Source organism: Aphelocoma coerulescens, chromosome 2 (genome assembly GCF_041296385.1).
Source record: "Aphelocoma coerulescens isolate FSJ_1873_10779 chromosome 2, UR_Acoe_1.0, whole genome shotgun sequence".
In the NCBI taxonomy this organism is placed as follows: domain Eukaryota; kingdom Metazoa; phylum Chordata; class Aves; order Passeriformes; family Corvidae; genus Aphelocoma; species Aphelocoma coerulescens.
The window spans coordinates 93488150-93501654 of NC_091015.1; the positions used below are offsets into that span (position 1 = coordinate 93488150).

The 13505-nt window shown below is 37.1% G+C and overlaps 1 protein-coding gene across 5 annotated transcripts in view; it reads right to left on the minus strand.

The window, feature by feature from the left end:
• Positions 1-13505, minus strand: part of MTRR (5-methyltetrahydrofolate-homocysteine methyltransferase reductase) — a 31732-nt gene that overhangs the window by 4826 nt on the left and 13401 nt on the right. For 4 of the 5 annotated variants that reach the window (XM_069004064.1, XM_069004065.1, XM_069004067.1 and 1 more), the window contains 8 exons: positions 12832-13204; positions 9820-9942; positions 8073-8226; positions 7208-7296; positions 5334-5514; positions 3944-3986; positions 3325-3511; positions 899-1017 (listed from right to left, as the gene is read on the minus strand). In XM_069004064.1, coding sequence (XP_068860165.1) covers positions 899-1017; positions 3325-3511; positions 3944-3986; positions 5334-5514; positions 7208-7296; positions 8073-8226; positions 9820-9942; positions 12832-13204 — 1269 coding nt within the window. The remainder of the gene's footprint in view (positions 1-898; positions 1018-3324; positions 3512-3943; positions 3987-5333; positions 5515-7207; positions 7297-8072; positions 8227-9819; positions 9943-12831; positions 13205-13505) is intronic. The other variant, XM_069004068.1, reaches the window with a different exon arrangement.

The following is a 13505-nucleotide window of genomic DNA, read 5'->3' on the forward strand; positions in this document are numbered from 1 at the left end:
AAGGTGTATTTGGGAATCAAAATTAAGGAGCAAGGATGGTACGTAACGATTTGGTTAAAGCAAAGCACGGAGTTAGAAACAGCACATCAAAACCGCACTTTTCTCTCAAATAAAATGTTTCAAAAATAATTGTTATAGGATCCAATAAACTCCATGATCTTGCTGGAACTAACAAGTCATATTGGTTACCTTTAAAACTTAGAACCATTCCCACCCAAATACTTCACTTCTCCCATTCTTCATTTCCTCAGAATGATCAAGTTTTTACATATTTTTGGTGGTGTGCTGTCACTTTTTGAACAAACATCTCTTTGCCTTGCAAAATTACACTGCTGCAGTTGGTGAGGGAAAATAAGAGATCCACCTTCCCTCACACACAAACTCCCAAATACCAAGACTACTACTGAGTTGAAGGTTCTGGTGCCAAGCTTCTCATCTTAAAACATCAAAATGTAAACCACACAGAAACAGGAGAATACAGGAGAAAACTTGACATTCATCATGCCTTTTAATACAGATGCCACTTCTCAAGGAAGTGAATTTTGAATAACCAACTTAAGCCAGTTAGCACTTCCTAAAAACTACCATTCTCTTACAGGACTTCCACCAGCAACACAAACAGATAAGGGATTTAACTTCTTATTACTATTTCTGCAATTCACCCCATTTCTCATATATCTACTATGAATAGTAAATACAGTTAGATGAAAAGTTTTACTCCTTTGAAAAACAAATAAACACACAACCAATGCTTGTTTAAAATTAAGACTGCTTATAATCATCATACCACCATTACAAAAAGTAAAAAAAAAATTAACTGCTTTTTAACTCAAATCCTCAGGCTGTTTTTTTCCTCAACATAAAAAGACTGCTCTCCAGGTAACAACTTGGTACATACCTATGCTGTAGGAAACCAATAAATGGTGAAATTCCTGTCCCTGGACCAACCATAATGAATGGGACAGATGGGTCTGCAGGTAAGTGGAAAGCATTGTTTGGACGAGGAAAAATAGTTATCTAAAATTAAATTAGATAAAATATAATTGAAGGGTATTCTTAAGCAGTGAAAACACCATGACATTTTTAGAACCTTCAGGGTATTTACACAGCATATGTACCCACACACCCTTCCAAATCCTGAGCCTCAGAGTTCATCTTTAATTCCACACAGACATTTAGAATGGAACCTCACAGAAGTTTTTGGGAAAATAAAAAAAAAACCAACAAAACAAAACCAAACCTATTTTACAAACCTATTAATCCATCTGAAGGAAAACTGGGATAAACCACGCGGATGTGAGTTTCTGAACATGAAACCTCAGGAACGTGAACTGATTGCACCACGAATTTGGGGAATATTGTTACAGAATGCATGGAAAATTTGGTGTTGGCATTCAAAGGGAAGCAGAGCTTGTTTATTGCTATTAAAGGTAACTCAACCTTTTTTTACATTGTGGGCATCTAAAAATAATCCAGCGGAGGTCAGGATGTGTTTATAGTGAATTGAAGCCTACTGGTACAGAGCTGGCTTCCTTAATTTTCATAAAAGTTTGACAAGATTTCCAAAAGTGCATATGGGTGAGGGGAGGCACATAAGAGCTCAAAGGTCTCGGGAAATGTTTTACAGAACCCCACTGATAAACAGTAATTCTGATTTGCATATCTGTGTCAGAAAGGAAGACATATTTTCATAGGAACTCCATATCTACCCTCTGAGACATGGCCAACATAATCTATGGAAAACAAGAGATGACTATTTTCATTTCTAAAAGATTATTCAAGACCCAACAGCAGCCACAGCAGAGCTTCATCCATTAACGTCATAAGCAAACATCCAATTTATTTTGCACATTAATTATGAAAGGATTTGAATTTACTTTCAAGTTTAAGGAAGGAGTAAGGCACTAGACCAAGTTATTTAAACTTTGCTGTGTAAATCTTAATAGTTTAGCACAACTCATTTTTTTATATTCTAATTCACTACAGATACAACAATGTTAAAGAGCATTATTTTCCTGGTTTCATGATGATAAAAAAATAGAATAATTCTTGCTTGTGGGGACCAATACTTATATATATCCTTCAAACCACACTTGAGTTAGGAGGCTCTCTACCCTATTAATGATTCCAAACTGGTCATTCTTTCAAAACAGACAGCAAATGGTAAACACATTTATGCTGTGAAGTATATTCAATTAATCTAATGTATTTCTGCATAAGATCACAGTCATCTATTTTGTATTGTTATTCCATATATTTCTGCAATCAATGTGCATTGCTGCACATTTTTCTATGCTGAATTCTAGCTTGTGCAGCAGATGGAAATAGTTCTAAACTTTATACAGACTCATTTTGTAATAATTTTTTTCCCTTTTTAGCCACCTCTTTTTGTTGTTTGATCTTTAATTAACTTCAAATCAATTATATTTTAAATAAAGAGCAGAGGTGAACATTGGAGTAAGATATATCATGCACATATGAATCTTTGCATTACTTTTAAAAAATGAAGATAACTAGTATGGTGTTTTTTTCCATTTTGTCTGACTGACATCTTGAATTATTGGCACAGTTTTCTTTCAACCGAATTCTATGCTTGTTCCATTTTTCATAATCAAATATACATTAGGCTGCCAGTAGTTCTTTTTGAAAAAAGATATGTGTATCACATATATCAATTATATAGTAGAATCCCAATTTGTTAATAATTAGCTTAGACCTAACAAATTTGAGATTGATTAATGACACAGAATCTCTGCCACAAAAGGAAAGGAAGGGAAAAAAAAGTACCTTCTCCCAGTAATACCCACTGTGCCAAACAATCATTGATACACATCAGAAAAAAAATACAGGTGACTGACACCTGTGTCATATTCAATAACTTGTCCTTTGCAAACTCTGGAAGACCTGACAAGAAGCAGGAGTTTTACAGTTTCTTCCCTATTATCTGCCACCCTTTTTGTGAAATGACTAAGTGCTTCTCTCTTGTGATGCAACAGTCACAACCATTTAATTGTACAGTGGTAGTTTAGTCCATGAAAACATCCTCCAAGATACACTTAGGACTGCAGAGGGGTGGAAAACAACTCTTGCCTTTCAGCAATGGAAAATTTCACAGTTCAGGTACGCACAGATAAGTAAAATTTAAGTTTAGTGCTTAGCAATGAAGTTCTGGACATGTTATATAGAAGTAGGGTAGAACTGCAAAATTAAGGTGTATACTGACAAAACAGCTGCACAACATCACAGCAGTGAACAAAGAAACCCGCAGTTGTTTCAAACATGCATAAATGCAACAGTTAATGACTTTAGATCCAATATTCATACCTTTTCAGTTGAAGAGCTTTCTCCTTTTGTATCCAGAGTGTTTTTACTGGGGTGCAGTAGAGGTGCAACTAACTCAGCAAGCCACCCTGTACATACTCCTTTCCGTGAGACTGGTCTAGAGGGACTGGCAGGGAGCTCCACAACATTAAATACAAAGCACAGCCTTCCTGGCTGATACAAGTTTGAACTACAAAGACAAAAATATTAAAAAAACAATCCAAAACCTGAGAGACAGCTGTACAATTTTGCAGCGAGTCCATCTGCAGTCCAAACCATTTAAATTGAACCAAGATTCACAGTGTTCAGCTAACTGCATAATATTTATAGTTAGAAATTGTCTTAAGGTTGGACTCAGAGGCCAGTGTCTACAGAAGGGAATCCAAATTCCTACCAGATTCAGGTGTGTGTGAGCTTGTTCTTAAGAGCTTTATCAAAAGCACTGCCACACACTCAAAACAATGTTCTCTGGAATAGCCCAACAATGTTTCTTGCAATAGGGTCACAACTACGCTTTATCCTTCACTTCTCTTTCTTCTTCAGATTATAATGCACAGAAACATGCATGAGAAAAACCCCATACCTAAATAACTAAGAAGATACAATTTGAGTATTTCATTACCTTGACACTGAATAGGATCTGGCTTGCAATTTAGGAAGATGTTCTGAAGAACAGAAAAAAAAAGTATCATTTATTTGATTCACCCCAATGAAAATGTCATATAATGAGTGTTTACACTACAACAGATTACAAGGTATTTTAATTTAACTGCAATTTTATTCTAGTGACATTGAGTGTTTGTGATTGAGAAACAAGCAATTAAGACTTGAACTCTATTTTGAATGGGTTTTAGACCTTGTGGAACATCAATTAGAGATCCTATACGACAAGACCATAACAGTTAATTTATGGAGTTCTTAGTCAAATAAAAATGACTGTAAGGTGCACAGAAGAGATGCCAGTAGCTAGCAAGATGAGGTGAAGCTTGAAATTTAATTTTCCCCACCTTTCCTCCACGAGCTCAAAAGCTCTCACAATATACATTGCTTGATTGAAAGTTTCCTACATATAATGTCCTGGAAGCAGATGTGCCAGCTCAGTTTCAAATCACTAATTACCTATGCAAAGTTTTGAAATCTCAGCTAAAAAAACAACTGGGCATTTTTTCAACAAGATGCCCATTATATATCTATATATATATATCACTCACACGCACATTTATACCTACATATGTATATACATAAACAGAACTACCCTTTTGTCAGTACATGCATACCCTGACATATTTTAAAGGTGCTCTGCTACAGAAGACAGTTGCTAGGTGGAGTTAAGAAAAGCTAGTGCAGTGAAATCACTTGCACAAGACACTACACCCATTCAGCAATTTTGGGTAAGTGTGGACAAAATGACTGCAAAACACAGCAAGCAATTTCTTTCACTCATATTATGAAACATATTAAGAAACTCTGGATTTTAAATTGAAAAGTAACTGCCAGTAATTTCAGATGTATTTGATATGGTTAGAGTTGTAGTCTCATCCTTTCAGTATTTTATATCAGGAACCCAGTGAGTGTGTTAGACATTACATAAACACAAATATACTGGGAAAACCATGCTATTTTAACAGGTAAAAGTGCAAGTAAAGACCATGTAGGCAGAGAAATTAGAAGTTGTAAAAATAAGTCTTTTTTAATTGTAAGCAATTGATGAACTAATTCGTAAAGACCCTACTCCTGCAAGCACCTTATGCCTCCTTTTCATGTACAGGAGTAATCCAGAGTCAATTAAAGCACTGGTGTGAACCAACATGTTTGCAGAAAGAAGGCCAAAGACCACAAACTGTACAAGAGAGCTTTGTTCCCCAAGAACAGTTTCAGCTTGATCACTATAGAAACTATAACATTCCTAAAGTAGTTAACTGAACAGTTATTCCCCTTTCTTGGGAAATTGAACATTTACTCTGACGCATTTGCAGAAACCAAATCTAATTAAATCTAAATCAGTCTTTTACCAATTAACAGGCTAAGTGAAGGCTTGCAGCTTGGAAAAGCATGAAGTAAATCCAGGAGGCAAACATTAGAATCTCTAATAAAGCGAGTGTAATCAGAGGCTCCTTGTCTGCTGCAAAGCTCTTGAAGCCTCCGTTTCTCTGATGCATCACTGGTACACTCTACAAGAGCTCGCAAAAATGCCTGGAGGGAAGAAAGAAAAGAGGGAAGGGTAAAAAAACTTGTCCATTTAGGGAAATGGTCACAAAACCGGGAAAAACTTGGGTTGCTTGGGGACAGGAATTAGGTTAATGGATAATAGACTTTATTTCTCCAATTTTTTTTTTTTTGATTGCTCTTCTAATGGCTGCAACAAGCTAGCAGGTCAGAAAATCCTACTTAGCCTGAGCGAGGAAGAGACAAAAAAAATAGGCACAAGCCATTCCCCCCAAAATTCCAGGTTTTTAAAAGTGTTCTTATTGCCCCTACTTACACTTTAGTTAGGCAGCTCCATAACACAACTTCACTCAAGACAAAACACCATTTACTAAGTTACAGAAGCCAGGAAATTAATAACAAAAATCTTAGAAGAGGTATGACTACAAATAAAGTATGGTATTTAATGAGTCATGTAAATATTGTTGTGGTGTTTTATTCTATACTTTATGGTACATAATGGTACTGTAAACTTCTCTTAAAGGAAAATGAAATTGAGCATTGTAAGATAAGGTGAAAAACAGCTGTAAATAGTTACAAGTTTCTTTCAAAAAAAGAAGGTGGAAATAGACACAGTGCATAAAAGAAAAGTGATAGAAAACACCAAGTGCAATCAGATGATACATTCTACACAAAGGAATACCTCGAAAATAATGTGAGTGTACTCAACCATAGAGCTTCCAGATAATAGTTTTGAGTATGGAGTTACACAAAGCACATTTTAGGCTGAACAGTTAATACAGCAGACAGGTTATAAAAACTGGCTTCAGTGATATTCCCTAGCCAGTACCCTCTGCCTACTCATTGCTGAGACAAATTTTCAAAATCATTAAATGTGGTTTTGAAAAGGTTGAAACAACAAGAAGATTCTCTTCTGCTGCAAAATCCACTAAATTAAGTAAAAAGGTCCTCCCCAAGACTGATTTCCCTCAGAGACCCAACCACACAATCGTTTAGCTTCATCCTTCATACAAAGTTATCTTTAAAATACATTTTGACAATACCAGAAATACAGATGCATTTTCAGTTACAAGCTTTGAATTTTTTACATGCACAAAACAAAAGGAAAATAATATATACATGTTGTGAGAACAAATACTATGCAAGCAAAAATCCTTCTTTGAATTCTGCTAGGTTACTGAAATGCTAAAGAAAGCTTTAAAATTTCAGAGATTTCACAGAATATTCTGAGTTGAAGGGGCCCACAAGGATGATCAACTCCAGCTCTTAAGTGAATGACCCACACAGGGTTACTAGCACCATGCTCTGACCAACTGAGCTAATGTAAAGGACACTTTGGTATATTTGCATACAGCAACGTGTCTTTTTAGCGACAGAACTTGACAGATGTGGCTCCCTCTGATTACAAAGACTGTTTTCTTTAAAATGATTATGGGGCTGGGTTCAGTCAGCCTTCCCAGTTATCTGGCACCAAGTTACCTAATACTTTTCTACTTACTTCCAGACTAGTCAGGATCCAAGATACTGCAGAATAGGAGTGTCTGCCAGATAAACTACCAGAACTGACATTTCTCAGAGTAAAGCACAAACAGCAGCATACAAACTGACAATCCTTATTCACTAAGAGATACCATAACTACACATAAAGCAATGACAGATCTGTAAGAGCCTATAGCATAGAATTACTAATTTCTCTTTAGAACAAAAAACACATAAACACCTTTTTGGGAATTGCTCTTATTTCCAGACACCAGTTTAGAATGAATTTGAGAGTGCTTCTTTCAGGGATGTGTTGTGGACGAGATGCTCCTAGTTCAGTGGGAGAAAAAAAAACAAAGTAAAATGTGCATCTATTAATATATGAAAGTGGCATCACACATCTCACACTTAATGGACAACTTGTGCAGCCCTCAAAGATGAAGGGAATCTCACAGTGAAAACTGATTTACCTATAAACCAGAATAACAAAGAGCTCTACACCTTCCTGTGGAAATAAAGGCACAGCTCAGCAGCACCACTAAGACACCAAATGCAGTGCAAGAATGGAGTAATTCACACAGGTCCAGCTGGCAGTACATAGGCACACTCTGAACCTGCAGCTACTCTTCCTGAAGCATGGCATCGTAAGACTTAGCAGAACACATCCATAGACTTACAACCCTATTAAAAGGCACCTTGCAACAGCACTAAGGCTTGTCCTTGAGGAGTGCAGCCCTCTTAGGATGTAAAACAGATTGACATGCAGTGTTGTGCAAGGAGATTTTACTTTCAAGTGGGGGATTGTAATGTTATGTGATTAAAGCCTTATCTCCATAAACATGAAGGAGCACAGAGTAAGAACAAGATGGATGAATGCCAATGCCAGGCTGCAGCTCCCAGTCAAGAGCTCATCTTCTCAGCTATAGTGAAATCAGCAGCATTCTTATGCATTCACTTTTTTAACACATCACTGTGACTTCCAACATGTCTCCACAAAAAGACAGCTGTGTTTCCATATGAAAGAGAAAAATGTTCAAAACCACGCACACCAACTCCTAAGAACACAGAAAGGAGCACTGGGCCATGACCAGTGCATCACACCATACCTTTCTTTTTAGTGCCCTGCTTAACTTTTACACAAACCAAGTTGTCTGCTTTTTCAGAAAGTCCCAAAATGTGAAGAAGCTCTTCCACTTCATTGCCATTGTTGGGACATATTACACAGAAGGCATCTCCAGGTTGGTACTCAAAGGCTGTATCCTGTTTTAAAACATGAAATATTTCTATTAAATTTTATCACAAACCAAGGCATTCCCATTCCTGAACACAATCTTCCTACTACTGTGCTCACATTAAGTCAAATATTCTTTTACTCTGAACTAACACTTTGCTGTTTTGAGCACATCAGAAATGAAATAGTCATGTTTCCTTTCCAGGCTTAACCTTACTAATTAGAAAAAGTCTTTCCTTATCTGGTTTAAATATTTGGACACTCTTTAATGAGAACTGCTGAGCAGCCCAAACAAAAGGAAAATAAATACGTATTAAGAGGTTGTGTTATATAATCAGCCCAGATCATTAATTACTGATGTACTACATTTTCTGGTTTGAGAAGAGCAGATAAATGAAGTCCTCATAATTAATGTAACTTTTTACAGAGATACATCATCACTAAAAGAAAATTGCTTGTTAAACTATTTGATGAATTGTGACAGAAACGACTGTAATTGCTTTTTTCTGGAGGAAAAACAGAAAAATAGCCAGACAAGAGCACAGTGAAAATTCCTATCTTAATACCTAGATTCTACTTAGCTGCCTGAGATTCTTGTGTGCAACTGAAGCTTCTGCCTGTTAAAGGAATATGCAGAATTATACTTGCATCATTATGTTTCCCTTATGAATCAGGCGAGTGACCTACACACACAGACTGAATGTTAGGTGAAAAAGGCAAGGAAAGCTTACATTTTCAGTGGGTGCTGATGACAGAATGTAACTATACATACAAATACATGCAAAAAAACATGTCACTCAGAGAATCAGTTGCTCAAAACTTAATAGAATCTACTTATAACTGAGATTTAAAGATGCCTCACGTATATTGAGACAGATTAGGCTAAGAGAGGCCAACAGAAGGTACTGCCAAAAATCACACTATCTCAAAAGTAATATTCTATAAATTTGGGAAACCACTCAAAAGCAACATACTTTCCTTTTAAAGATTTCTTATAAAGTAGTATCAAGCACTCTCTGCCTGCCTTTCATCTTCAAACCAGTATACAAAATATGATCTTCACTGAATAAACGAAACCAGTTTTTTAACTGAGGGTAACTGAGGTTGGCAGTTTGAACAGCATGTTAACAAGTCACAGCAAATGAGTGTCAGAGGCAGAAACAGTGCTCAAGAACTAACAATTCCTATGACTCAAAACTACTACTTGTGTAGATTACTCATCATTATGAACAGTCACAATTCGCTATACAGTTTCTGCATATTCTTCAAGTTGTATACTTATAAACTGAAAGATTATTCATTTTAAATATTGCCTGATTGCCCTTCTCCACTGCAAATTCCCTTCATAAAGGTATTTCACTCAGTATGATATCCACAGAACAACAAAGAAATTAACTTGACACTTTGTTCCTGTTTTGACTTCCACTGAGTCCTGTTTTTCAGTGAATAAATCAAACTTTACATTTACAAACGGACAAACGTAAGCTGACATCCTATTGTATGGAGAATTATTTTTTCTTTTTAAACAGTCAAATAATTTTCCCCCTCAGTTATTATACATAACACACATGCTTTTCACCCTTTATTTTAACCCACTAAAGAAAAAGCTGTCACCAACTTACTGCAATATCAAGCTCTAAGAGCAACGCAGTTTTTATTGCATCTTCTCTAGTGAGTTGAACTGCTTTTGTAACTGGCACTTCAAAGGTTGCTCCCTCTGAGATAAGTGAAGGCAGATGTGGATTCTGAAAAAGACAACAAAAAAACTTATGCTAAAAATGCAAATCAGCTTTATGACATCCTACTGTGACTCAGGAATTGGTGTTGGTACAGGTTTTTTGGAAACAATTTCGGAAAACTACTCAATAAGGAAAAACATTAATCTTCTCTATACATAGAGTGTTTTGCTCCTCTTTTTAAAAAATCACATCTAAGCAGTTACTGGCATACATTCAATTATAAAAGGCAGTAGGCTTGAACAGTCTAATGGGCCTACATTATTATCAAATGCAGCGAGCTGTTTCATTTTTCAAGAACTGCCTTGAAAATAGCCAATTAGAGAATGGCATTTATGTTAAACCCCAGAAAACTCCTGCCTAATTAAAGGATTACTAGATGTATATAATGGACATAAGAAGTATGAACAGAAATTACATCATTGCAGGTTTACAGCTTGAGGCTTTGGGGTCAATATAAGGCTATTATTATAGGCAACTTGTAAGAGTAGTTTTAAATTAGAGCTAATGAGCAAACCCCACTCTACAAGACAGCATCATGTTATAACCCAACACTTTTACAGAGGTAAAAATGTGCCCCAAGTATGACATATGGGCACGAAGAATTATTCCAGGTCACGTATGTCAAAGGCTGTTACTTGAAGATCAGACTACAGCCCTCGTTTCTCCACCACTATAGTCAGCAAGTTTAACATGAAATCAATGCAGACAAAAATAAAAAAAGGCAGGAGGGATACCAAATGCCTACAACAATACTCTGTCACACGAAAAAGAATCATCCTACCAAGAGGAGAATATTTGTTAATCTGAAGATTTCCTATTTAAAAAACAAGACAAGAGAATCACTTGAGAACAGTAGGAAGTTTCTTTGTTCTCTAAAGAATTTGACATGGTGATTAATGGCTTGGGCCATATCAAGCCATTGTGCATCAGCTGGACTGTGGTAATTGTCTACATTTGTATTCCCTGCAAGCCAAATTCGAGGCATAATGAAATCAAGATTTAAGGTAAACTGTATTATCTTACACTTCCCACAAACGCTTAAGACCACTGCTGCTCTGCTACCAGTATGCAGCAGCTTGCTAATTCAACCCTGAGACTCAACAGCCCAAGACAAGATCATTTAAGTAACTGGAGAGATCGTGTACCAGGCCTTCTTTAAATGGCAGGGAGTCTCTGTTTGGAGATATCCAAACCTCAACTTGATGCATTTCAAAACACACCAACTTCAGCTGCGCTTGGCAAAAAGTACCCATAGCTGCTGTTGCAATGTGAGGTACCAAAAGAGGACATGAATTGTGTGATACCTGCAAAACCAAACATGACCCTACATGCTACTTTTCGACAAGGTCTCGCCAACTATGTCAAAAATAGTTCCAAAGGAAAAAAACACAAACATGCATTTGATTCTTTCCAGGGTTCAAGACAACCATCCTGTTTTATACCTGAAATCTGAACTATAATCTTTAATCTGTCACTGAGTTCCAAATTAGCAGATTCATCTTTTTTCATTTGCTGTTCAAAAGCAAAATTAACTTTTTTTTCTACATACAGAAAAGTTAAGGCATCAGTATTAGAACCTCATGAACTGTTTCAGAGATCAGTCTGAATATATGAGGACTTTAAGAATATAGGCTCTTTTAAGGACTGAAGCAGCACATTCAACCCAACTATTAGTCTTTAATAGAAGAGTACCTCTAAATCATAAACTTCCAAGAATTTAATTTGGATTATTAAATTTAACAACCCGCACAAAACCAACAATACGAGGTTTAAAAGAAATGCAAAATTATCCAGTGTTTAAATCCATACACTCTTACATAACTGTATTAGCTAGACTAATTGATTCTCTCAGCATTTCCATTAACAGTCTCAACAGAGTGTCAGAGTCCAGAGGATACTAAAGGGCTTCCGTGATCATGAGCGGCCACACCAGAGGACTGGGCCCAGAAACCCCATCCCAGCTCAGTACTGGTTCTTCAGTCCTTGCCTGAGCTACATTACAGCAGCACTGGTCGGCAGCTCATCCTCAACCATGCCTGTGACTGGACACAGATCCTGTTGATCCACGCCTGCAGCTGAGACTGGTTTCTTGGCTTGGGCCCAGAGCTGTTTGATTGCCACAAACTTGCCTGATGATCTGTACTCTTGGCTGATCCTGGCTGCAACCTCCTGGTTTGCACTGCTTGGGTAGTGGGGAACAATGCTGGCTGTGTTACCTCACTCAGCTCCTGGCTCCCCAACATTTAAAGAGCAGCAAGACTTCACTGCTTCCTTGCATGGATTACTGAAACATCTGCCCTCTACAGGCAACCAGAAAAGTTTGAGTCACTCTTGCCAACTGGAGATGATTCCCAGCTCATGCTAATTCTCTTCTTAGTACAGCAGGTATTTATTCAGTGTGGCTTCACATGAAAAGCATACTGGCTTTTGATCTACAGTTCATCTTCCATTTCCCATAGTAAAATAGTGATCATGTTTTCACAATGACAAGTTTCTCTGTTACTAAGCATGCAGGAAGATTTTGAGCAATTTTACAGCCACTTAGTGCATTCTGAAAGTACTAAAAATTTGAACAGAAACTATACTGTACTCCTCACTACACCAAGATGTTTTCACTGTTACAACATAAGCCACAGAGGATTTGAATTCTTGCTTTCCTGACAGTGTAATACCAAATTACTATTTAGCTGAATTATATCTTGACGTAAGTGTCCATAACCCATATGGTAGCAGCTACATTCAATATAAATGGACTTTTTACTTAAAATTCAAAACCCTCTTGCACTTGGGGATATATCTCCTTTATGTAAGAGCTCTTTTGAGCCATATGTAGGGGTACACACTCATACTCCTACAAAAGCTAGAGGCTTCTGTCACTCAAAGAGAAGTCCTTACCTCACCCTGGGCATCCTGAAACTGCACCTCTATATATTCCGGTGGCAGGGCAGGAATATTAAGAGCAGACTGAGAAACAGGAGGGACGGAATTAATGAGGGAAGGTTCGGTGTCTCTAGCTGGAGCCACAAGATCGATGTCATCCAGTTTCTGTGACAGAACATCAGAACCCCTTGCTCCCCCATCTTCCAGCTTCAAGTTCTGTACTTCAGAGCTTAGGTTTAGTTCATGCACAGTATGCAGAGCGGGAGAGAGAGAGCTGGAAACAGCATTGACAGCACTGTTCATGCCTTCTTTCTCTTTCTGCAAGTGCAATGCTTCCTTGAGGGCAAGCCAAAGTCCATCAATCCAAGGATCAACCACCAATTCCAAACTGGGAATGAAGGGGAAAAAAAATAAGAAATGCATGGATGAATTATTGCGACTTCCTGGACTGCTAATTTACAAATAATGAAAGACCACAAAAGCAAAAAAGCACCATTCACTTTCATTTCTAATATATATCTGTAGCTGTTACCAAGGTTACTTCTTTGTCAGGAAAAAAAAATTATTTAGTTGTTATCACTATGTAAATTTACAGACTCTAAAATGTATAACAGCCTTGCTCTTTTCCCAGTTTCTTATTTTTATTTTCATATGCTGAACCTTCTGTCATAAAGTTGAAGGAATGGCAG